At 44.1% G+C, this 26,909-nt stretch overlaps 1 protein-coding gene across 20 annotated transcripts in view; it reads right to left on the bottom strand.

The window, feature by feature from the left end:
• MPDZ (multiple PDZ domain crumbs cell polarity complex component) overlaps window positions 1–19,628 on the bottom strand; it is a 193,465-nt gene extending 173,837 nt beyond the window's left edge. For 11 of the 20 annotated variants that reach the window (XM_039910730.1, XM_039910731.1, XM_039910734.1 and 8 more), the window contains exons 1-3: window positions 19,216–19,460; window positions 3,767–3,828; window positions 2,575–2,741 (exon numbers count right to left, since the gene is read on the bottom strand). In XM_039910730.1, the coding sequence (XP_039766664.1) occupies window positions 2,575–2,741; window positions 3,767–3,782 (183 nt within the window). In that variant the 5' untranslated portion in view covers window positions 3,783–3,828; window positions 19,216–19,460. Of the gene's footprint in view, window positions 1–2,574; window positions 2,742–3,766; window positions 3,829–19,215; window positions 19,462–19,613 lie in introns of those variants that run through there. The other 9 variants (XM_039910727.1, XM_039910728.1, XM_039910726.1 and 6 more) reach the window with 3 other exon arrangements.
• Window positions 19,629–26,909: the final 7,281 nt, after the last annotated feature.

Here is a 26,909-nt window from a genome sequence, read left to right as displayed (position 1 = left end):
AGCCACTTAAGGAGTTTGAGAAGAAGCAGTCAGAGAGGCTGGAGGAGAACTAAGTGAGTTTAGTGTTTCTAAGAGTACAGAGGTGAAAATTTGAAGGGGGAAAAGAAAGACAAACAAAGGTGTTGTGGGTGGGGGGGTGGTGGTGGTGGAAGAGAAAATAAGGAGTGGGAGAAAGGTAGAGGAAGGAAAGGAAAATGATAGGGGGAAAGGAAGCTAAGAGGGCATTTGGGACTGTGATTCTTCTATTATAATCAATTCCTAGAGTCTTCTATGGGGCCGAGGCTTACCTGTCATTTGACAGAATACATCATCATCATAACACTAATAACTGTGGTATTTGTTAAACATTTACTATGAGCCAAACCCTGCATACTAAGTGCTGAGGTAGATTCAAAATAATCAGAACACAGTCCCTGTCCCACATGGGGCTGACAACCCTATTTATTTTGTTAATGAGGTGTATATCTCCTTGATTTTATTTATCTTGATGATGTTGTCTTGTTTTTGTTTTGTTCTGTTTTGCTTTGCTGTCTGCCTCCCCCATCTAGACTGTGAACCCGTCACTGGGCAGGGATTGTCTCTATCTGTTGCCAAATTATACATTCTAAGCGCTTAGTACAGTGCTCTGCACATAGTAAGCGCTCAATAAATACTATTGAATGAATGAATCTAAATATTCATTCATATTTATTGAGTGCTTACTGTGTGCAAAGTACTGTACTAAGTGCTTGGGGGAGTACTATATAACAATAAACAGACACATTCTCTGCCCACAGTGAGTTTACAGTCTAGAGAGGGAGACATATATTATTATAAATAAATAAGTTACAGATATGTACCTAAACAGAGTGAGAACAGCTACCAAATCCCCATTTTAGAGAAGAGGAAAACTGAGGCACAGAAAAGTTAAGTGACTTGCCCAAAGTCACACAACAGGCAAGTGGTGGAGCCAGGATTCAAACCCAGGTCTTCTGACTCCTAGGCCTGTGCCCTTTCCAGTAGGTGACACTGTTTCCCCATGTACCTAGTACAGTGCTTTGGGCAGACAGATACAGACACAGTGCATTTAAACAGCCTGACTGCTCTGTTGTCTCCATCTCTTGGGACAACTGGGGAAAATGTAGATTAGATACACAAGAGTGTTAAGGAGGTAAGGCTGGCACTTGGAAAGTTTACAGCTGATTTTTTTTTTTTAAGTGATGATCGAAGTTGTCAGAGTATGTTAAAAAGGGAGATATGTTCTGGAACATTTGATTGGGTTAAAGGAAATATAGTACTATTGCTGTGCAGAATAAAGGCAGGGTAGTAGCAGGTAGTGTGAAGTTTGAAATGGTAGAAGCAGGTTTAGTTTCTGAATTTCCTCCAACGATGCTCAGAGATTCCTCATGCAGGAGTAGAGGAAGCAAATTGTTGAGGTGACCAAGGGCTAGAGGGGCAGAAAAGCAAGGGAGCTAAATTCAGTCACTTTCAACATCAATGAACAAGTCAGGATTCACAACAACGTGATCCTAAATATGATAACAATACTAAGGCAATGCTTCCTGCATCTCAATTTTGTTCAGTGGACCACGTGAGCAAAATAGACAATATGAGGATACCCAAGCAGCTTCTGTTCAACAAACTAAAAGGAGCACATACAAGCAGGTGGGCAAAACAAACATTTTAAATACACAGCGAAGCAGAGTCTCGAACAAAGAGGTACACTAGCAGACTGTTGAGAGACAACAGCAGACAGACCCACCAATCTGGCTTTCAGCAATGACAACAGGCACTGCATCCTTTAGCAGAAACTTCAGCAAGATTGGAAGACCAAAAATAATGACAGACCCTCTCAGTGGCAAAGGCAGCACTACAGAAAATAACTAACTTTACACATAGCCAGTGCAGAATGGAAAGTCAGTCTCTCATAGATCTTTATGCACCTCCCTTCACAGACAGACTCTACCATCAGTAGTGTCATCTTTGGGAATGGCATGCATATTCCAGTTCTATATGAATGCTATTTCATTGTTTCTTCCATAAAAATGTAACAAGAAAAAGAACATGTGTTATATTTAGGAGTTCTCGTGTTTCACACCATCTGATGCTGTCATGTCTCATTCATTTTAAGAGATGAGAATCTCCACCAACTGATGACAATGTAATTATTCCTTTTACTGTCAAAATAGACGTGCTTTCCCATCCTCACACATGATTACACATGCAAATCTTTGCTTGTCTGAAGTCTTGTGAGCAGAAAATGCTTTAATCTAAATGAGCAAGATCACCTACAAAATAACTACAAGTGATGAACAACAAAATCTGCTTCCTTCTATCCTGAACACTTATATTTCCTCTCTCCTGTAGGAATGCATCCCTTGGATCCAGACAGCTTTCAACAGAATGTCATCATATACAGGATACAGCAATAACCACTGCAAAAATAACTAGAGAAAAAAAGCTACATGAAATATGAGCATGTTACTTTGATTTAAATGAATTAAGCATTCACCTGAAAAAGTCAGTTTTTCAATGTAGCCTAAGCCTCTCGGAAGATCTTTGAACTTTTCCTTATATGGATAAGAGATACTCTACCTGATCTCTCAGCAGCTGAAAAGAAGATTGAAGGTTCAGGATCTGGCTGAAGAGAGGGCTCTGCAGGACTGACTTCAAGAGGCTCAACTTCTCTTCATTTGCTATGTCACCACGGTCACGAAGTTTGGTCTGCAAGCGTTCCACTGCCTGAAGAGCCCGATGTGTGTCTACCAAAATATTCATTCATTACCATTCAGTGACTGGTAAACAGGTCCAAAGCAAACAACTAGGTAACATCTCACCTGTTTAAATATGTTACACTATTTGGGAGAAAAATGACATGTTACGCAAAGTATGAGAAAAGAGGGTTGAAGGCAAAACATAGTCATCAGACTCAAACACGCCAACCAAATCCCAAGTTTAAAAAAAACAAACATAGTAGTCTATGGGTCATAATGGCAAATGCACTCCCCTGTTCAATACCTGCCCTCCCCTCAAACTGTAAGCTCATTGTGGATAGGGAACATGTCTGCCAACTCTCTAGCACTCTCCCAAGTGCTTAATAAATACCAACGACTGACTGATACATCAAGAGCGTCCCAGACTATAGAGCAGCTTCAGAGTACTGTCCTGGGGATTTGATATGTACTCAGAATGACGGACTCAAGAGGTCTGGGAGGTAGGGGATGTGGCAAAGAGGATGGAGGAGTTTAGCTTCACCAAGGAGCTTCTAAGCTTCTAAAACAGCCACTGGTCCAACTGAGGGAGCTGGGATTAGAACCCAGGTCATCTGACTCCCACGGCCATGCTCTTTCCACTACGCTACACTGCTTCCCTAAGTGTAACATCCAAATATCTGAAAGCAAGGAACTCAAGGGATAGTTACACCTGACATGCGATAGGACCAAGACGTGCTACGGTCCAACCTTTCATTGTGTTATCAATTTTAAATGCTTAATCTATGTCCATGTTAATGCCATTTATTACCACTCTTACTGGTTAGAATAATTCAACAGTTTTTTACAAGTTAAAAAATATTTTGGTTGCATTTACACTGTTCATAAAATAGGAGGCAGGTAAGGAAAACCATTCTGGGCATTTGTTTTTTTAAAAAAAAATTAAATAAAATACTGGTTAACTGCAAGGACTCTAAGACCTTTCCGTGAAAGGTTTTAGGTAGTCGACCTTTCTCTGAAAGGTTTTAAGTATTCCTTTGTTTTGTATGGATAAAATGGGAAGGAAAAATCCTTACCTATTGTTTCCAACATGATTTTTGAAAATTCAGTGGAGGCTGTTGCTAAAAGAAAAAAAAAACTGGGGAGAAATATAAAAATAAAACTGGTCATTGCAGTGGAACTTAAGAATTTGGATCTCAATATTATGAATACATTTGACAATCACATGCCTTCAACAATTAAAAAAATGCACTTGTCCCCTAAATTAGTCGCAAAAAATAGTAGACGTGAAAGTTATTGCACTATCAGATGCTATTAAAGTTTCCAAAATATTTATTTCTAATCAAGCTATGATGTCACAAAGCCAACCCTTGGTTTCAGGCTCTGACAGTACAGGTCATAAGATAGATAGATACCAGAAATTCAGTGCCCCTGAAGACAATAAACCCATTGTTGTCAGCCTTGGCTATTAGGAAAGGTTTTCTTGACAGGCCCACCTTCCCCATCTGGATTTTCGGTCCTCCAGCAGGGCCATGACGGAGCTCAATTGTATAAAATGAAAGAAACTTTCCCAACTCCTTGAGCAAGTTATCTACATCTGCTGCCACCACGTCCTCTCCTCCAATTCTCTCCATGACCCACTCGTCCAATTTGGCTTAAGCCGCTTTCACTCCACCAAAATTGTCCTCTCAAAGGTCACCAATGACCTCCTTCTTGCCAAATCCAATGGCCACTACTCTATCCTAATCCTCCTTGACCGCTCAGCTGCCTTCAACACTGCCAACCCCCTCTTCTCCTCGAAACATTATCCAAACTTGGCTACACCCATACTGTCCTCTCCTGTTTCTCCTCCTATCTCTCTGGCTGCTCATTCTCAGTCTTTCTGCAGGCTCCTCTTCTGCCTACCACACCTAACTGTGGAAGTCTCTCAAGGCTCAGTTCTGAGTCCCCTTCTATTCTCCATTGACACCCACTCCTTTGGAGAACTTATTTACGCCCATGGCTTCAATCTTTCTCCTCTTCTCCTCTTCAGTGTCACATTTCCTCTTGCCTTCAGGACATCTCTACTTGAATGTCCCATCACCACCTCAAGCTTAACAAGTTTGAAACAAAACTCATCTTCCCATCCAAACCCTGACCTTGCCCTAACTTTTCAATCACTGTAGACTGCCCGACTATCCTCTCACAGCCCATAACCTTGGCATTATCCTCAACTCATCTCTCTCATTCAACACACATAATCGATCTGTCACTAAATCCTGTCATTTCAACCTTCACACCACTAAAATCCACTCTTGCCTCTCCATCCAAACTGCTACCACATTAATCCAGGTACTTATACTATCCCACCTTGACTACTGCATCAGCCTCCTTGCTGATCTCTCTGCCTCCTGTCTCTCTCCATCCCAGTCCGTACTTCACTCTGCTGCCTGGATCATTTTTCTTCAAAACCGTTCAGTCCTCAAGAACTTACAGTGGTTGCCCATGCATGCCTACATCAAACAGAAACTCCTTACTATTGGCTTTAAAGCATTCAATCCCATTGCCCACTTCTAGCTTACCTCTCTGATTTCCTACTACAACCCAGACCACACGCTTTGCTCATCTTAATGCCAACCTACTCTTGATCTCGCCTATCTTGCCACCAACTCTTCACCTAGTTTCTGCCCCTAGCCTGGACCTCCTTCCCCATTCATATCCAAAAGACCATCACTTTCCCTATCTTCAAAATCTTTTAAAAATCATATCTCCTCCAAGAGGCCTTCCCCTACTAAGCCCTCATTTGCCCTACTCCATCTCCTTTATGCATTGCCCTGCAATTGGATCTGTGCCCTTGACTCACCCCACAGCACTTATGTACATATCCGTAATTAATGTATTTTAATATCTGTCTCTCCCTCTAGGCTGTAAGGTCCATGTGGGCACAGAACATTTCTACCAACTCTTATATTGTACTCTCCCAAGCACTTAGTACAGCACTCTGCACACAGTAAGCACTTGATAAATACAACTGATTGATTGAAAGAAGGTCATTACAGCAAATTTTCATAGCAGTGGAACTGGTAAGCCTCATTACCCTGAATATTCACTTTCACAGATTCAGTTCAATCCAGGCAGTCCATTTTACCAACAGTCTATAATCTCATGCCCTTCTGTATATTATTGCAGAACTAGGCATTATATTCATTTCCCCCAAAAAAGTACATAAGCTATTTAAAAGAATTTTTTAAATAAGCTATAGGTATTACAAATAGAGATTCACACCACCCTCCCTAGTACATATATACACAAAAAAACAAATCCAATGATGCTAATATAATTAGCTATCACTATAGCATTCAATTCCCCAAGAACATAATTTGAGCAGTAATGAATGTCTTTACATATGCCCAAAACATTCATTTACAGCAACACATGAGAGGTTCAATATGTTTGCAGTAATACGTGCAGGACAGGACAAAGAAACATATTTATTACCTATAGGTTCTTAAATAGAAAGTAAAAACATTTAAAACCTGAAATATATAAATCGTTTAATATAGTTCCACTCTAAAAGTGTTCCTGGCAATGATGTGAATGGGCCCCAGGGAAGGTGCTGGGAGCTGAAGAGTATCCAGTCCAGAAGTGAAAGCTGCTGAAAGTGAAGACAAATCTTTTCTCCCCTAATTCCTGACCAGACTAGGGGGTCCCTGAACATTTGGGAAGCCTGGGCTCTTAGCCAGGGGATCTTGGTGTTGTGTGCCCCTGATAACTATCTGCTGAAAAAAGGGGGGGCTCAAAGCCTATTACAATCCACCCCGGCACACTTAAGCTCCTTGTGGGCAGGTAATGTGTCAGTTTATCGTTGTATTGTACTCTCCCAAGCTCTTAGTACAGTGCTCTGCACACAGTAAGCTCTCAATAAATATGATTGAATGAATAATGCCAACCTACTCGCTGCACCTCGATCTTGTCTATCTCGCCACCCACCCCTTGCAACTCTCTCCCCCTTCATATATGACAAATCACCACTCTCCCGCCTTCAATGCCATATTAAGATCACATCTCCTCTAAGAGGCCTACCCTAAGCCTTCATTTCCCGTATTGCCTTTCCCAAGCACTGCCCGTCACCCCCGCCAATTGTTCCAGACCTTTAACTCTCTTCTTAGGCCCCCTGTTCCTCCCCCTCCCCCATCTCTCACCCCCAATGATCTGGCCACCTATTTCCTCACAAAAATCAACACAATCAGGTCTGAGCTCCCCAAAGTCACCCCTCCGCCTCTCCCCTTCCCCCCACCAACCCTCTCCCCTACTTTTCCATCCTTCCCTGCAGTATCCTCAGAGGAGATCTCCTCCCTCCTCGCAAGTGCCACCCCCTCCACCTGCGCCTCGGACCCCATTCCCTCTCACCTTATTAAAACCATCGCCCCTGCCCTCCTCCCTTCCATAACTTCTATTTTTAACCACTCAATCTCCAATGGCTCCTTCACCTCTGCCTTCAAACATGCCCATGTCTCCCCCATCCTAAAAAAACCCGCTCTTGACCCCACTTCCCCCTCCAGTTATCGCCCTATCTCCCTACTACCCTTCCTTTCCAAAATCCTAGAACGAGTGGTCTACAATCGCTGCTTAGAATTCCTTAACTCCCATTCTCTCCTGGATCCCCTCCAATCTGGCTTCCGTCCCCTCCACTCTACCGAGACTGCTCTCTCTAAGGTCACCCATGACCTCCTTCTTGCCAAATCCAATGGCTCCTACTCCATTCTAATCCTCCTTGACCTCTCTGCTGCCTTTGACACTGTCGACCATCCCGACCATCCCCTCCTCCTCCATACCTTATCTCACCTTGGCTTCACGGACTCCGTCCTCTCCTGGTTCTCCTCTTACCTCTCTGGCCGGTCATTCTTGGTCTCCTTCGCTGGCACCTCCTCCCCCTTCCATCCTTTAACAGTTGGAGTTCCCCAAGGGTCAGTTCTTGGCCCTCTTCTGTTCTCCATTTACACTCACTCCCTTGGTGAACTCATTCGCTCTCACGGCTTTGACTACCATCTCTATGCAGATGACATGCAGATCTACATCTCCGCCCCTGTCCTCTCCCCCTCCCTTCAGGCTCGCATCTCCTCCTGCCTCCGGGATGTCTCCACCTGGATGTCGGCCCGCCACCTAAAACTCAACATGAGCAACACTGAGCTCCTCATCTTCCCTCCCAAACCTGGTCCTCTCCCAGACTTCCCTATCACCGTGGATGGTACGACCATCCTTCCCGTCTCTCAGGCCCGCAATCTCGGTGTCATCCTTGATTCATCTCTCTCGTTCACCCCACACATCCTATCCGTTACCAAGACCTGCCGGTTTCACCTTTACAATATCGCCAAGATCTGCCCTTTCCTCTCCACCCAAACGGCTAACTTACTGCTACGAGCTCTCGTTATATCCCGGCTAGACTACTGTCAGCCTTCTCTCTGACCTCCCTTCCTCCTCTCTCGCCCCGCTCCAGTCTATTCTTCACTCTGCTGTCCGGCTCATCTTCCTGCAGAAACGATCTGGGCACGTCACTCCCCTTCTTAAACACCTCCAGTGGTTGCCTATCAACCTCCGCTCCAAACAAAAACTCCTCACTCTAGGCTTCAAGGCTCTACATCACCTTGCCCCTTCCTACCTCTCCTCCCTTCTCTCTTTCTATTGCCCACCCCAGACACTCCGCTCTTCTGCCGCCCACCTCCTCACCGTCCCTCGGTCTCGCCTATCCCGCCGTCGACCCCTGGACCATGTCCTCCCGCGGTCCTGGAAGGCCCTCCCTCCTCACCTCCACCAAACTGATTCTCTTCCCCTCTTCAAAACCCTACTTAAAACTCACCTCCTCCAAGAGGCGTTCCCAGACTGAGCTCCCTTTCTCCCTCTACTCCCTCTACTGCCCCCCCTTCACCTCTCCGCAGCTAAACCCTCTTTTCTCCCCATTTCCCTCTGCTCCTCCCCCTCTCCCTTCCCATCCCCTCAGCACTGTACTCATCTGCTCAACTGTATATATTTTCATTACCCTATTTATTTTGTTAATGAAATGTACATCGCCTTGATTCTATTTAGTTGCCATTGTTTTTACGAGATGTTCTTCCCCTCGACTCTATTTATTGCCATTGTTCTCGTGTGTCCGTCTCCCCCGATTAGACTGTAAGCCCGTCAAATGGCAGGGACTGTCTCTATCTGTTGCCGACTTGTTCATTCCAAGTGCTTAGTACAGTGCTCTGCACATAGTAAGCGCTCAATAAATACTATTCAATGAATGAACTTAGTACAATGTTCTGTACCCAGGAAGCACTCAATAAATACCACTGGTTGACTGAGATGGGCTTGTTTGACTGAGAGGGACATATAGCACTTACGTCACTACTAGTGAGTAACTGATTAAAGCAGGTGAGTGACTCAGTCAGTCTACCTGGGAGGCCACAATCTCCTCTCTGACTCTAGAGAAGGCACTGGGGCACTTCTAGTAGTATCAGGCTAATTATGTAGCATTTGCTTAAAACAGAAGAAACTTGTTTATGCTGAAAGACGACTCAACTAGGAAAAAAAAAGTCCCAAATGCATATAAATTTTTGATTACCTTAAATCCTAGATGAAAAAAAAGAAGAAATGTAAGAGCTTTGCTGTTATGGGCTTCTGGCTCAGCAAGATGCAGCATCTGCTACTACAATTAAATTTAGCATTTAACATAGTTCAACCAAAATGCCAATATTACCTGAGGCAGAAAAGGGCAAGCAAGCTTTATATTTTTTTGTAGGTAGTAGGTCAGAGTGAATTAGTGCTCCAAATGGATCATTCGGCATATTTTCACAGTTTAAGGGGATGGAATTTCCTCCAGTCTCAAGTGGGACCAGAGTAAGGTTTCAAGGGAGGGGGTAGTGTGAAGGTGCTGAGAGTGGAGAAAAAGAGAAGTACAAAGAGGCACCAAGAAGAAAATAATTTAAGCTTAAATATATCACCGCATCCACCAAATTCTTCAAACAGAACCCCCTGACCATTGACAATATTGACTCCATCAGCTCACTTATCCTTACCTATCCCATCTCTTCTATTACACCCCAGCTCGCATTCCTACCAAAATCACCTCCTTGCTGTGTCTCATCTCTAGCTCACTCTCTCTCTACCCCTGGTTCATGCCCCTTCTCCTGCCTGGGCCAGCCTTCCCCCTTCAAATCTGTCAAACTTCAGCTCTTCCCAACTTCAAAACCCTCTGAAATCTCAACTCCTCTGGGAAGCCCTCCCCCAATTAATTTCTCTTCTTCCTAGGTATCATCTACCCAACAATCATCTCAGAGTTTTTGCATCACCTCAGCACTTAGGCACCTGCAGCCTTGCTACCCGTTTGTACACAATTTTTACAGTCTGCTATTTAAACACTTCTCTCTCAGATTAGGTTACATTGTAAACTCCTATTGAGCATGGATAATGTGTCCTAATCTACTGCAGTACTAATAATTGTGGCATTTAAGTGCTTACTATGTGTCAAGCACCGTAATAAGTGCTGGGCTAGATAATCAGGGTGGACACAGTTCCTGGAGTCTAAGTAGGAAGGAGAACAGGTACTGAATCCCTATTTTGCAGATGATAAAACTGAGGCACAGAGAAGTTGAGAGAGTTGCCCAAGGTCACACAGCAGAAAAGTGACAGAGCCGAGATTAGAACCCCAGGTTCTCTCATTCCCAGGCTCGTGCTCTTTCCACTAGGCCACTCTGCTGTTCATACTCTCCCGTGTCCCTCTCACCTATGAAAGCAGCATGGCCTACTGGAAAGAGCACGGGCCTCGGAATCAAAAGACTTGAGTTCTAATCCCAGCTCCATCACTTGTCTACTTGTGACTTTGGGCAAGTCAATTTTCTGTGCCTCAGTTACCTCATCTGTAAAATGGGGATTACGACTGGGAGCCCTACGTGGGATAGGAACTGAGTCCAACATGATTACTTTATGCCTATCCCAGTGCTTAGCACAGTGCCTGACACATTGTAAGGGCCTAAATACCTTTTTTAAAAAAAAAAATACAAGTCCTTAGTTCACTGCACTGCAAACAACTATTTTCATGAGTTCTTACTGTGTGCAAACCATTGTACTGAGTACTTAGTAAATCGATTATGTAAACCAATCCCAGCACTCACAGAGTTTACAATCTGCATATAATAGGCTCTCAAATACTATTGCTAGAAAGATTATCTTTTACCCTTCTTTTTGACTGGCAATCTCCCATTGCTTCCCTTTTAAAGATATCCACTGTTGCGTGCATATCTGGTGGGTTTTTTCTTAAATTTCTTAAATTGTATGCCAAACATGACAGACTTGGCCAGAAGCCTTCAGTTACCATGGCACTCAGAAGAGAACATCAAGAATCCTGTGAATGTTTTTCACATATAGAGATAAAAATTAAAAACTTGGGGGAGGGTGAAGGGGGAGAGCAATTTTTCCTCTAGTGATTGAGAATACCAAGCATAAGTTTAATTAAAATGATCATCTGATCTGTTTTATCACTACTAAACCTACTTTTGGATTTTTGGAAAAAAAAAAATCTATGGCCTCTACTCCATCCTAATCCTCCTCCACCTCTAGTTGCCTTCAACACTGTGGATCACCCCCTCAACTTTGGCTTCACTGACCCTGTCCTCTCCTGGTTCTCCTACCTCTCTGGCTACTCATTCTCAGTCTCTTGTGGGCTACTTCTCTGCCTCCACCCCCTAGCTGTGGGAATGCTCCAATTTAAATTTAAAATAAACAAAAAACAGTGGACTGTAAACAACAAGAGTCAACAAAAGGATCAAACAATAACATGACAACCAAATGAACAGTTCTTGGAGCTGGAAGTCCTGAGGCTCCCTGCTGCACTTGGGAGAGTACATTACAACAGTTCACCTTCTAGTCTCCATTTACACCCACTCTCTGGAGAACTCATTCGCTCCCTTGGCTTCAACTACCATCTCAATCAGTCGTATTTATTGAGTGCTTACAGTGTGCAGAGCACTGTACTAAGCACTTGGGAGAGTACAATATAACAGTTGGGAGACTCATTCCCTGCCTACAACGAGCTTACAGTCTAGAGAGGGAGACAGACATTAATATAAACGCATTATGAATATGTACATAAGCACTGTGTGGTTGAGAGGAGGGTGAATAAGGGTGCAAATCCTAGTGCAAGGGGAACACAGAAGAGAGTGGAAGAACAGGAAATGAAGGCTTCGTCAGGGAAGGCCTCTGGGAGATGTGTCAGCCTTCTCTCTGATCTCCCTTCCTCCTGTCTCTCCCCACTCCAGTCTCTTCTTCATTCCTCTGCTCAGATCATCTTCCTACAGAAACGCTCTGAGCATGCCACTCCCCTTCTTAAAAACCTCCAGGGGTTGCCTATCAGCCTCCACACGAAACAAAAACTCTTCACTCTTGGCTTCAAAGCTCTCCATCCCCTTGCCCCCTCCTACCTCACCTCCCTTCTCTCTTTCTACTGCCCATCCAGTACGCTTCGCTCCTCTGCCGCTCACCTCCTCACTGTCCCCGGTTCATGCCTATCCCACCGTCGACCCCTGGCTCACGTCCTACAGCTGTCCTAGAATGCTCTCCCTCCTCACCTCTGCCAAACTAACTCTCTTCCCCTCTTCAAAGCCCTACTGAGAGGTCACCTCCTCCAACAGGCCTTCCCAGATTGAGCTCCCCCCTTTTCCCTCTGCTCCCCCACCCCTCCCCACCCCATCCTCTGCTCCTCCCCCTCCCCCCTCGGCACAGTGCTCATTTGTATATATTATTTATTACCCTATTTATTGTGTTAATGAGGTGTACATCCCCTTGATTCTATTTATTGTGATAATGTTGTCTTTTGTTTCGTTCTGTTTTGCTCTGCCATATGAATCTCCCGATTAGATTGTGAGCCGTCATTGGGCAGGGACTATCTCTATCTGTTGCCGAATTGTACATTCCAAGCGCTTAGTACATTGCTCTGCACATAGTAAGCGCTCAATAAATACTATTGAATGAATGTGCTTTTAATAAAGCTTTGAAGGTGGGGAGATTGATCATGGGTTAGATATGAAGAGGGAGGGCGTGACAGGTAAGAGGTCCGTGATGAGATAGATGAGATCAAGGTATAGTGAATAGGTTGGCATTAGAGGAGTAAAATGTGCAGGCTGGGTTGCGGTAGCAAATCAGGGAGGTGAAGTAGGAGGGGTTAGGTGACTGAATGCTTTCAAGTCTAATGTAATGAGTTTCTGTTTGATGCGGAGGTGGATGGGCAACCACTGGAGGTTCTTGAGGAGTGGGGAAAACTTGGACTGAATGGTTTTATAGAAAAATGATCTGGGCAGCAGACAGTTATGAACTGGCATGGGGAGAGACAGCAGGCCGGGAAGTCAGCAAGGAGGCTGATTCAGTAATCAAGGCAAGGTAGGCTAAGTGCTTGGATTAATGTAGAAGTTTGGATGGAGAGGAAAGGGTGGATTTTAGTGATGTTCTGAAGGTTGAACTGACAAGATTTAGTGAGAGTCTGAATATGTGGGTTGAATGAGAGAGATTAGTCAGGGATAATGCCAAGTTTATGGATTTGTGAGACAGGGAGGATGGTCTGGAAACAGTCTGAATGAGAAAACAGCAAAAGTGATTGGGTGTATAGTAAGAACTACTTATCATTAAAGTATTTTAGAAGTATTGGTTCCAAAATTGGGAAGTACATATCCCTGGGGTTTTGCTAGCTCACTCCTGTAAGTCAGTGAAAAGTGTAAAATTATATAGCCAGACCAACCTCCTCCAGCACCAATGGAAGCTACATGCTGGAAGCCCCCTTTCCTGAACTGGCATTGGGCGGACAGGGACTGAGACATGTGATAAAAGGGCTCTGGTGGAGACACTGCCCCAAGCCTGGATTAGGTTCCCTTGGCAACAGAGTAAACCAAGAAAGCAACCTTAACAACCTTGGAGAGGATGAGATGGTGGATTTGCCTGGTGCTCGATATGGGCAGGGAAAGTGCCTGCAAATTGTACTAATGTACTTCCTGAGGACTTCCATCTCCAAGAATTGTTCAGTTGTCTTATTGTTTGATCCTTTTGCTGACTCTTGTTGTTTACAATCCATTGTTTTTTGTTTGTTTTAAATCTTCTACCCCAACTTAAACTGGGCAGGACAAAGTTTGCCTAATTTGTTATGTCTGTGTCTACCCTAACTTTTAACCAAGTGCTAGCACATAGTAAACATTTAAGAAATACCATAACTGAAGCCTCACTTCAGGAGGCACTTGGGGAGCCTCAGTCCTGGGACTTCAGGGCCAAGAATCTTCATTAAGGAATCAATTGTAGTGTTATCGGACTGAGCCCACCCCTTTCCCTCTGCTCCCCCTCCCCTCCACTCCCTGCTACTCCCCCTTCCCCTCCCCTCAGCACTGTGCTCATTTGTATATATTATTACCCTATTTATTGTGTTAATGAGGTGTACATCCCCTTGATTCTATTTATCTTGATGATGTTGTCATCTTGTTGTTTTGTTCTGTTTTGCTTTGCTGTCTGTCTCCCCCGTTTAGACTGTGAGCCCGTCATTGGGCAGGGATTGTCTCTATCTGTTGCCGAATTGTACATTCCAAGCGCTTAGTACAGTGCTCTGCACATAGTAAGCGCTCAATAAATACTATTGAATGAATGAAAGTGCCGACTACTCACACTCTCTATTCCATCCTCGTCACATTCTCACAAGGGCAAGGAGTGTAACAAATGAACCCAGTAGGTAAGTGGGCAGGGTGCAGAGCAATGAGAAATGCCTGTAAATGATTCTTCTAGTGCAGGATTCACTGTGATCACAATATAATGTTGATGCAGCATCATAGCTCCATAAACCAGAGGGCAATTGCCTTAGTAGCTGCTGTGGTCTTTGCCACCTGTTTCCCAGCTATTTTTCAGGACTCCTGTCAGATCTGTCCACCCCGTGGAATATTTTGATCAGAATATCACCATCATGGCTCAGACTCTATATTGCTTAATAAAGTCAACTTTTAAAGTGATAGAGAGGTATGGTTCAATGTCTAGCACAGCTCTCGCATGACATCATTACTTTCTGGAACCACTGTCTTTTTCCATCCAACCTCTTATATTATTCCAGTATATTAATACTGAAAGAAATGACGATGTAAATAACCCTGCTACTAGAGCTGATCTACAAGAAAAACTTGCTTTGCTACCTATTACAAATGAGAAGTTAAAATAAAAAACTGTTCACCCAGACCAAAACATAAAACCCAAAAGAGGAAGCAGAAAAAAAAGCCCATTTGGGGCCTACAAAGGTAGAGGCAGATTCAGATAATCAGGTCAGGTACAATCTCTGTCCCACATGGGGCTCACAAGTAGGTGAGAAAACAGGTATTGAATTCCCATTTTGCCGATGAGGGAACTCAGGCACAGAGAAGTTAAGTGACTTGCCTTAGGTCACACAGCATGGTCAAAAGCAGCGTGGCTCAGTGGAAAGGGCCTGGGCTTGGGAGTCAGTGGTCATGGGTTCGAAGCCCAGCTCCACCACTTGTCAGCTGTGTGACTGTGGGCAAGTCACTTAACTTCTCTGTGTCTCAGTTACCTCATCTGGAAAATGGGGATTAACTGTGAGCCTCACGTGGGACAACCTGATTACTCTGTATCTACCCCAGCGATTAGAACAGTGTTCTGCACATAGTAAGCACTTAACAAATACCAACATTATTATTATTATGTAAGTGGTGGCTTCAGGATGAATCCAGGCCCATGCTCACCCCACTGGGCCATGCTGCTTGTCTTTACCACTACTGAAAGTCTCTCCTATACTTTCAAATGGTAGTCTTCTCCTTCATTGCCCTATTCTTTTATCCTTATCATCAAATGGAGCTGACCTCACTTAAGAGATGGAAAAAGATTATTTTTATAGGGATCAATGAAACGTACTATCTCTTCAGCCAGTAATAAGGCAACTATGCTAATACAACTCAAACCAGGCTTATAACACAAAAACAGCACAGTATTTTAGGACAGTTTCGTTAGCTAATTCTGATCATCAGTCAAAAATCAGCTTTTGCCATTTAAATTATCTAGAATCCAAGGGATAGGTATTGCTTGGCTGTTTTTCTTGCAGTGTTCACGTGATCAGCCTAATAGGCATTATTTACTCAGACTCACCAAAGCAAAGCTACAACTCAGAAAGTCTGCCATTAGCAGAATCCAAGTGTTCTAAAATGGTTATAAAATACTAAGGCAGATGGATACCAAGATTTAATTGTATTCACCCATATCTCTACTAAATTTGCTTCAAAAAAATTAGGAATGAACTAGTTCCAATAAACCTATGACTTTAACTCAAGCATAAATGCCCCCTGGAAAGTGGCTTCTATTCTAGTAGTTCCCAAATAACATTTGCATGACTATGCCTCTTTAATATTAGGCCAATGGTAATACAGCTATCATAATAAATATTATGCTATTAAACAGCAACTATGTGCCAGGCACTCTTTTAAGCATTGGGGTGGATACATAAGAAGCAGCGTGGCTTGGTGGAAAGAGCACGGGCTTAGGAGTAGGGGGTCATGGGTTCTAATTCCGGTTCAACCACCTGTCAGCTGTGTGACTTTGGGCAAGTCACTTAACTTCTCGGTGCCTCAGTTACCTCTCCTGTAAAATAGGGATTAAGACTGTGAGCCTCACATGGGACAACCTAACCTTGTATCTACTCCAGCGCTTAGGACAGTGCTCGGCACACAGTAAGCGCTTAACAAATACCAACATTATTATTATTATTATACAAGCAAATCGAGTTGGACACAGTCCCTTGTCCCACATAGGGCTCACAGTCTCCGTCCCCATTCAGATGAGGTAACTGAGGCACAGAGGAGTGAAGTGACTTGCCCAAGGTCACACAGCAGACCAGTGGCAGAGCAGGGATTAGAACCCATGACCTTCTGACTCCCAGGCCCACCACTATCTACTACGCCATGTTGCTTCTTATCATGCATTTTTAACCTAAACAGAAGTATCAATCACATTTATTGAGCACTTACTATGTAGAGAACACTGTACTAAACTCCTTTTTAAATGGTATTTGTTAAGCATTTATTATGTGCCAGGCACTGCACTTACTAAGCACTAGGGTAGAGAGAAGCTAATCAGGTTGAACACAGTTCATGTCCCAATTGGGGCTCATGGTCTTAATCCCCATTTCACAGATGAGGTAACTGAGACACACAGAAGTAAAGTGACTTGCCCAAGGTCCCACAGCAGACAAGTGGTAGAGGTGGGATTAGAATGATTGCCCATCTACCTCTGCATCACCATTGGCTTTAAAGCACTCAATCACCTTGCCCCCCTCCTACCTCACCACTCTCCTACCATAACCCAACCCACACAGTTCGCTCCTCTAATGCCAACCTTCTCATTGTACCTAGATCTCATCTATCTCACCCATGTCCTGCTTCTGGCCTGGAACATTCTCCCTCCTCAAATCTGACAATTACTTTCTCCCCCTTCAAAGGCTTATTGAAGGCACATCTCCTCCAAGAGGTCATCCTAACCCCTCCTTTCCTCTTCTCCCACTCCCTTCTGCATTACCCTCACTTGCTCCCTTTATTCATCCCCCCTCCCAGCCCCACAGCACTTGTGTACAGATCTGTAATTTGTTCATTTATATTAATGTCTGTCTCTCCTTCTAGACTGTAAGCTCGCTGTGGGCGGGGACTGTGTCTGTTTACTGTTATATTGGACTCTCGCAAGTGTTTGGTACAGTGTTCTGCTCACAGTAAGCGCTCAATAAATGATTAAATGAACAAAGCCAGATCCTTTTGATTCTCGGGCCCGTGCTCTATCCACTTTGCCATGCACGTGGGAGAGCACACTACAAAGAGTGATAGCTATAAAATACTAAGGCAGATGGATACCAAGATTTAATTGTATTCACCCATATCTCTATTAAATTTGCTTCAAAAAAATTAGGAATGAACTAGTTCTAATAAACGTATGACTTTAACTCTAGCATAACTGCCCCCTGGAAAGTGGCTTCTATTCTAGTAGTTCCCAAATAACATTTGCATGACTACTGTGCTTCTTATCATGCATTTTTAACCTAAGCAGAAGTATCAATCACATTTATTGGGCACTTACTATGTAGAGAACACTGTACTAAACTGCTTTTTAAATGGTATTTGTTAAGCATTTATTATGTGCCAGGCACTGCACTTACTAAGCACTAGGGTAGAGAGAAGCATAAGAAGTAATAGTTTGGTACATTTGCCTACCCAAACTGGAATAGGCAAGGGTTGGTTGGGGCTTTTTTTCCAGATTTCTGTTTTCACTTCACCTCAAGGATGGAAAAGGGTTTCCTTCAGGATTTATGAATGCACGCTCCTGGTGAACTGCTCGTCTCTAAAGACCGCCATCCCTTGTTGGCCTCCGCTGCTTTCACACAGGGCTGTAACTTCAGCAGCGCCCGCGGAGTTCCAAGGAAGGGAAGAGGGAGGATGTTTATGCAGCCAGCAGCCTCCCATCCCCCTACTCTTCCCCCTCCTTCCTCCACCCTAACAGTCACTCCGTTTGTTGTAAAGAATAGTTCAGTTAGGGGCCGCTACAGAAAACACAACCTAAAATAACCCTCCAATAGGGCTCTATAAGTCTCCTAAGACCTGCTACGTGGAAAGATCTGGACTTGAGCGTTGCAAAATCGCATACTAAGGAGTCAAAGATGAAGCGTGGGGGGAGGAGAGAGGCGACTGCAGACTCTTCTCTCAACCAGTCTCTCCAGAGATGTTTTTTTGTTTTTGTAAGAGGCTAGAAACGACACTGGCGTTTACACCATTCTATCTCCCACCAGTTATACAACTGTGATCCGGGTGCCCAGGCTCATTCCCAAATCCCCAGTAAACAGCCACGAAGCATCATTTGCCCGCTCCACCCCCGAGCTTCCTCCCTTCCCCAAACCCCCTCCCTTCCCCGAACCCCCTTAAAAACGGGCCTCCCTCTCAAAGTCTTTACAGCCAGAATATCCTTGAGGGGGGAGGGAGGTGAGGAGGCCGTCTGTCTCGCAACACTGCATCGGGGCCCTGTAGTCCACCCAACAACCCTGCGGAGAAAGAAGCAACAGGCTCCAGAGCCCACCAGCAGCTTCCTTCGAGTCTCCCTGCCGCTAGGGCCCTGCTATCACCGTCTACGCGTACCGAACGCGGTCCTCGCCCTCCCCGCAAAACGAACAGACGATCGAGCAAAAAAAATAGACAAAAACAAGGGGGAAAAAAAAAACCCTTCTGCAACCATGTTTTAGAGGGGGAGGGGGCCGGGAGGGGGAAAGGAAAAAGCTGGCCGCTCAGTGGTGATGGGAGGCGAGGGAGCCTCCGTTCCATCCTTTTAAAGCAACAGAAGTAGAACAGTTTTGCCAAAGCCATAGGCATTAGGGGGCTGGGACGGGCGAACCCCTTATCTTTCCTCCCTTCCACTGGCCCCACAAAATCCCGATGGAACGTTCCCAGGAAGAGGGCGGGGGGGGAAAGAGGGATCAGTGGGGGGGAGGGGGGTTCGTTCTGCATTCCTAACTCACCACCCCCTCCTCCGCCGTCGCCGCGCCTCCAGGCTGCTTCCCCCAGCCAGCACCGCCGACCAAACGTTTTCTCCGTTCGCTCCAGTTCCCAAACGCAGTGGGATTTGCCGGGGGCGAGGGAGGGTCGTTTTGTGATCCTGTTTTCTCCCTTTGCCTACGCTCTTTATCCTCTCTCCTGAAGTAACGGCCCCGAGAGGAACTGCAGGATAAACACACACACACACGCTATCAGGAAACTTAATCCTGTCCAGCCATTAAGCGGCTAGACGCCAATTCCTTCCGCCCTCCCCACCCCCCCGCAACCGTCTTCCTTCCCCCAGATTTCCCACCCCCTTTCCTATTTACTCCTCTCTTACTTTTTTCCCCCCCTTCTCCCACTCCCCCTCTACAAGACGTACTTGGGTGAATAGGGGCATTAGGAAGAAGCCATGACAACTACAATCAACTCCCCCATTATTCGATCCAGGCTTGACCACTTTGCGGTCGGTATGTCGAGAAGGAGAGTTCCTGCCCACAAAACTTGCTCTGCCTTTTTTTAAAAAAAAAAACAAAAAGAATTGCCCTGCGGCTGGAACTTCAACCACTCCTAATCGTGTGTCCTACATTACAAGCAAAATGCCTTTCGAATTAAAAAGATAGCCCCGAGATGGCAGGAATTGTAACTGTTTATGTATAGTAAAGGTCTTTGGACCAATTAAATGAATGAAATTAAAGATAACTCAGTCCATTGTTTTTTCAACTGCAGGAAACCAGAGAACAAAATCGTGCATCATTCATAGGCCTTTTTAAAGAAAATTTTTAAAGTATACACCCGGGGGAAATTAGACGATGCAGTATGTAGACCAAGACAGTATAACTTTAATTAGGTCACTATTTAATAAAATGTGTTTGAAATCTACCTCTCTGTAAAATCTCCATGGAATAAACACAGCTCGGCAATGATTTCCCCCTAAATGAGAGTTTAGGAACTTCTTTGATTTCACGTTAGGCCCCAAGCCCCAGTCCCTCTTCTTACCTGTCCCAGAAGTGCTCAGTCAGCCTCTCTCAGAACAATAGGTATTACAGACCCTCACCTGTGGTGACCGTTTCAAGGGAGGAGCAGGAAGGGGAGGGAAGCAACTTTCACCCCAATCAGTAAGAAGACAGAAATGTCATTAAACCACAATCCTGACCAGTACTTACTAAGCTAGAGACCACTTTAAAATACAATAAACTTCCAATATGACTCTCTTGCCCTTAAATTTGAGGGATTCCCCAATCCCCAGCGCCAAAGATCCAGGCAACTACCAGCACTCTCAACCAATCGATGGTATATATTGATTACCTAAGGTTGCAGAGCACTGTTACTAAGCACTCGGGAGACTACGAAAGAAGAAAAACACATGATCCCTGCCCACAAAGAGTGTATGTTCTGGGAGACAGCCATATAAAAATGATTTACAAATAGTGGGAACTGGAAGAACATAGCTATAACCAAAACCAAGAATATGAAGGGAATAAAGGAGTAGAGCACATAAATCAATCTATTCATAAGTGCTAAGTATAGCTGTTGGGACGACCCTACTTGAAGGTGATGGAAATTATCATCTATCTATCATATTTATTGAGTGCTTACTATGTGCAGACCAATAATAATAATGTTGGTATTTGTTAAGCGCTTACTATGTGCCGAGCACTGTTCTAAGCACTGGGGTAGACACAGGGGAATCAGGTTGTTCCACGTGGGGCTCACAGTCTTAATCCCCATTTTACAGATGAGGTAACTGAGGCACAGAGAAGTTAAGTGACTTGCCCAAAGTCACACAGCTGACAAGTGGCCGAGCCAGGATTCGAACCCATGACCTCTGACTCCAAAGCCCATGCTCTTTCCACTGAGCCACGCTAATTGTACTAAGCGCTTGGGGGAGTACAATATAAATGAGTTGGTAGTCCCTTTTCCTACCCACAAGCAGCTTACAGTCTAGAGGGGATCTTGGAAAGATATGGCCATACTTCATCATCTCTTGAATACAATGTGGGAAACAGCCTGGCCTAGTGGAAAGAGGATGGGCCTTGGAAGTCAGAGGACCTGGGTTCCAACCCCAGCTCCGCCACGTACCTGCTGTGTAACCTTGGGCAAGCTACTCAACTTCTCTATGTCTGTTGCCCCATCTAGAAAATGGGGACTTAATACCCTCTCTCAATCAATCATACTTATTAAGCACTTAGTTTGTTCAGAGCACTGTAGTAAGTTCATGTAAGAGTGCAATGTAGTTAAGAATATTAATAATAATAATTGTGGCATTTGCTAAGTGCTTATTATGTGCCAGGTACTGTACTAAGTGCTGGGATAAATACAAGCAAATCGCATTGGACACAGTTGGTAAACATGTTCCCTGCCCACAAGGAGTTTACAGCCCCTCCAGCCCACCGACCCCACCCTGGGCATTCTGTGCCAAGGCACACTCTCCCAAAGTGAAGGCAGCTGTGGGGTGGTATGGTGGGGAAAGAAGAGGGACATAGAGGGACCCCTCACATTCCCCCTACGTCATACTGACACCCCACAGAACAGCAGGACCCCAATCAGTGGTATTTATTGAGCACTTATTGTGTACTGAGCATTGCACTAAGAGTTTGAGAGAATACAATAAAGTCAGTATGCATGATCCCTGCCCCTTAAAAACTTACAATCAAACGGGGAACAAACATTAAAATAAATCACAGGTAGGAGAAACAATAGGGTATAATGACAATGCTTTGCATACAGAAAGCATTCAATAAATACCATTGATTGATTGACTGATTATGTATATGCTTTGAGGGTAGGGTTGGGGTGAGTAACAAAGTGCTTAGAGGGTACAAGAGGGAGAATAGGGTGGGGAAATGAGAAATCATACATATACCCACAGGACTGTGCTCCCACAAATCACCTCTACCTTGGCACCTCAGGATTTCTATTTTCTGGGGAAGGGATCAGGGAAGAAGTACAGTTAATGGGGACAGCGGAAGCCAGGCAGCCTTTTGTCAGGGGTGCCAGGAAGGGGGGAATGTTGGAGACCATGAGTCAGGAGGACCTCTACTGTGACTTAGTGTTGTTTCCTGACACATTACTCCTTCACCTCGCTTCCCCCTGTGACTAGTTCCCCTGAAAGCAAAGGCAGCTCTGGGGTGGGGAGATGGAATCCGCCTCTTTCTCCCCAGTTCTTTTAAGCCCTAAACACAAGAAAGGGTGGATCGGGTATCTCTGCTGGAGAACACTGACCCAGCAGAGATTTCTGAGTTTCTATTTCACCTATTGCCCACTTTACCCCTCTTTATTTACTATCTGCTTAATTACCTCTCCCAACCAAGAAATTGACAAGATTCCCTTCTGAGGCACTGAGATGAATAACTAGAGAGTGGTGATTAGCGCCTATTTGTATGAATGATTGTATCTCCCCTCCATGGGTCCACCATCCTCTAAGTGAGGAGGAGGAAGAAGCTGCAGATGTTTTGAAGGAATAATTTAAGGGTTTCCTGGGATGAATTATGAAACACTATGAAACATGAAGTCCGGTCTCATGCTGTCCCTTCCCTGCAGCAGTGGGAAGCATCTTTTTTTTAATGGTATTTGTTAATCAATCATCTTCTAGACTGTGAGCCCCTTGCTGGATAGGGATTGTCTCTATCTGTTGTCGAATTGTACTTTCCAAGCGCTTAGTATAGTGCTCTGCACACAGTAAGCTCTCAATAAATACGATTGAATGAATGAATGAATTGTATTTACTGAGAGTTTACTGTGCTATGTGCCAAGCACTGTTCTAAGCATGGCATACCTGGGAATCAGAAGGTCATGGGTTCTAATCCCACTCTGCCACTTGTCTGCTGTGTGACCTTGGGCAAGTCACTTCAATTCTCTGGGCCTCATTTTACAGTCACCTGCAAAATGGGGATTGAGACTGTGAGCGTCATGTGGGACAGGGACATGTGTCCCACCTGATTTACTTGTATCCACCCCCAGCTACTTAGTACAGTGCCTGGCACAAAGCCAGTGTTAATAAATACCATAACTATTATTATTAAGTCAGTCGGGTTGGGCACAGTCCCTGTCCCACATTCATTCATTCAATTCAATACTTATTTATATTAATGTCTGTCTCCCCTTCTGGACTGTAAGCTCACTGTTGGAAGGGAATGTGTCTGTTTATTGTTGTATTGTACTCTCCCAAGTGCTTAGTACAGTGTTCTGCACTCAATAAGTGCTCCAAAAATACAATTGACTGACACAGTAAGTGCTTAACAAAACAGCAGAGAAGCAGGATGAGTGAATGGTTAGAGCACAGACCTGGGAGTCAGGAAGACTTTTTTATTTATGGCATTTGTTAAGTGCTTACTATGTGCCAGGAGCTGTGCTAAGTGCTGGGGTAGATATAAACTAATCAAGTTGGATTCAGTCCATGCCTCACATGAGGCTCACAGTCTTAATCCCCATTTTACAGGTGAGGTAACTGAGGCCCAGAGAAATTAAGTGACTTGACTGAGGTCACACAGCAGACAAGTAAATGGCAGGGTCTGGATTAGAACCAGGTCCTTCTGACTCCCAGACCTGTGCTCGATCCACTAGGCCATGCTGCATTTGGTGACAAGAACAGGTAAAAGGATAAAGGTAGATAATGATTTGTGGTCATTGGGCCTCAGAGGTCCAAGGTTGTTTGCTTTCTACTGCTTCTTTATTCTTTTTAGCACTCCATTTAAATGAAAGATTTGACGATTGCCCATTGATGTTAATAATAATGTTGGTATTTGTTAAGCGCTTACTATGTGCCGAGCACTGTTCTAAGCGCTGGGGTAGACATAGGGGAATCAGCTTGTCCCACGTGGGACAACGTGGGGCTCACAGTCTTAATCCCCATTTTACAGATGAGGGAACTGAGGCACAGAGAAGTTAAGTGACTTGCCCACAGTCACACAGCTGACAAGTGGCAGAGCTGGGATTCGAACTCATGAGCCCTGACTCCAAAGCCCGTGCTCTTTCCACTGAGCCACGCTGCTTAAGACCATCTTGTAAACAGACTTTAAAACTTCAAACTTCTCTCATCATCGAATTCTCTATACATGTTCCCTTTATAGTATTCCTCTCTGGGCTAAACAAAAAAAAATTGCTCCTTTCCTTTTAACATCATGGAAGAACTGTCACACCTTTTAAGAGAAAAAATGTGGGCCAGTGAGGTCACAGAAGCCCTTGGGGGAAAGGAGGGAGTAGGGGAGGGGACACAGGATGAAAAAGATTTAGAACCATTAGTTCAGAAAAAAGCCTTTAGGAGGAGAGAATGATGAGAGAGCATCTCAAGCATGGGAACAATGTAAAAATAATTCCTACCTCAAGAAGGTCTAGGGCAAAGGTCACTAGTATTCTTTAAACTGAGTGCCACAAAATCCCATAAAATGTAGAGTGGGGGAGGGAAAAGGCAAGGACAGTGATGTTTTCTTTGCCCTTTCTTCTCTATTGGCATATTCTTTTCTTTCTCTCCCCTCCGTTGTTTTTCTTGCTACCTCCCTGTGTTTCCTTTCAAGTTGCTTATGTCTACACTTCCTTTTTCATTTGTCTGTGGTTTCACTCTTCTGATCTTTACTATTCGATTTTCTTCATGATAGTTTTCAATTTTTTCTGCACTCCTTTGCTCCTGCATTATATTTAACATTGTCACCATTTGGGTTCTTCCTTACCACATCTCCTTTCTTTATTTCCCCAGCTGTTGTTTGTCTTTCTAGCTTCAGGTCCTGCTCCCTAGGAAGCTGAAAAGAAAGGTGAAAGAGGGGAAGGGGACTAGGGGAGGGAAAGACCCTACTGATTCTCTGTTCTACACCTACTCCTTAGTCAATATTTGCCTAATGCTGGCTTTTGAAATTGAGGTTGAGTAGCAGAACTCCTGGGACTAATAGCATAGAGAGTTATTTGAGAGGGTTATAAACTGGAAAGTCATATTTTGTCCATTCTCTTCCTTTGAATTTACCTGTTTGTTATCATTCTTTCTTACTTTTTAAACTGCTATTTCTACCTGATACTCTAATTCTCTCTTATTAGTTCCTTTTGCCTTCTCCAGTATTCCTTGATACTTCTCCCTCATTATATTTTTCTCTTGTTGGTAAAGTGCCATGTTTTATGTTTTTTCCCACTTTCTCTTTCCTTTATTTGTCAAAAAATGCCTATAAGTGAATTAGTTATGGTTTTTATTAAGCACTTACTCTGTGCTATGCTATGGGGTAAATAGAAGATAACAGATTGGACCCAAACTCACAGTCTAAAGGTAGTGAGAGCAGGTAGTTCACCCCCATTTGAAAAATAAAGAAACCAAAGCACTGAGAAATTAGGTGACTTAACTAAGGTCTCACAGCAGACCAGTGGCTGAGTTGGGACTAAAACTCAAGTCTCCAAACTCCCAGCTCCCTGCTTTTTCCATTAGACCCCCACATTGCTTTCCCTAAACAAAGTTACCGAAAATTCCTCCTTTCAGTTTAGTTTTTACTTAATTTAACTTCATAATGAAATGTTCTACCACTATGAAAGAAAAAAAAATTAGTTTGAATTTCCCATACACTTATTCATTCATTCAATCATATTTATTAAGCGCTTACTGTGTGCAGACCACTTTACTAAGTGCTTGGAAAAGTACAATACAACAATAAACAGTGACATTCCCTGCCCACAACGAGCTCACAGTCTAGAGGGGGGGAATGATAATTACGGGATTTGTTAAGCGCTTACTATGTGCCAGGCACTGTACTAAGCGCTGGGGTAGATGCAAGCAAATCAGGTTGGACCCAGTCCTTGTCTGACATGCGGCTCACATTCTTAATCCCCATTTTCCAGATGAGGAAACTGAGGCACAGAGAAGTGAAGTGACTTGCCCAAAGTCACACAGCAGAAATGTGGCAGAGTCAGTAACCCATGACCTTCTGACTCCCAGGCCCATGCTCTATCCTCTATGCCATGCTGCTTCTCAACATTTAATTTTTCTGTTGAAATAATCACAAATTGTACAACCTATAAAACTGCATAAAGAGAGACCAGGAATTAGATAACAAAATTAACATCTAAAGGGAGAGAATCTTGAAAACTATCTTCAGAATCAGAGTTGAGAGAATAGCTGGAAAATTCTCTCCATCTTGGCAGTCTCATATTTCCTCCTGTCTTCAGGATAGCTCTACATGGATAACCCCCTAGCACCTCAAGCATTTCTCCCAAATCCTCTTCTCACTTAACTTTCTCTTTACGGTTTATACCACCACCATTTCCCCTGTGTCTTGAAGACCACAACCTCTTTCGACCCCATTGTTCAGTCTGTAGCAAAATCCTGTTGGTTTTTCCCTCCATGATATTTCCAGGATCCTCCCCTTCCTCTCCATCCAGGCACCACACTGGTCTAAGCCCCTGTCATATTCTGGCTGTCCATTCAATATTCAATAGTATTTATTGAGCGCTTACTATGTGCAGAGCACTGTACTAAGCACTTTGTAATGTACAGTTCAGCAACAGATAGAGACAATCCCTGGCCAGTGATAACAATGTTGGTATTTGTTAAGCGCTTACTATGTGCAGAGCACTGTTCTAAGCGCTAGAGTAGACACAGGGGAATCAGGTTGTCCCACGTGGGGCTCACAGTCTTAATCCCCATTTTACAGATGAGGTAACTGAGGCACAGAGAAGTTAAGTGACTTGCCCACAGTCACAGGTT

Source organism: Ornithorhynchus anatinus, chromosome X5, assembly GCF_004115215.2.
Source record: "Ornithorhynchus anatinus isolate Pmale09 chromosome X5, mOrnAna1.pri.v4, whole genome shotgun sequence".
NCBI classification, from domain to species: domain Eukaryota; kingdom Metazoa; phylum Chordata; class Mammalia; order Monotremata; family Ornithorhynchidae; genus Ornithorhynchus; species Ornithorhynchus anatinus.
Note: the sequence above shows the minus strand (reverse complement) of the source record. Positions and strands in the feature narration are given on the sequence as shown.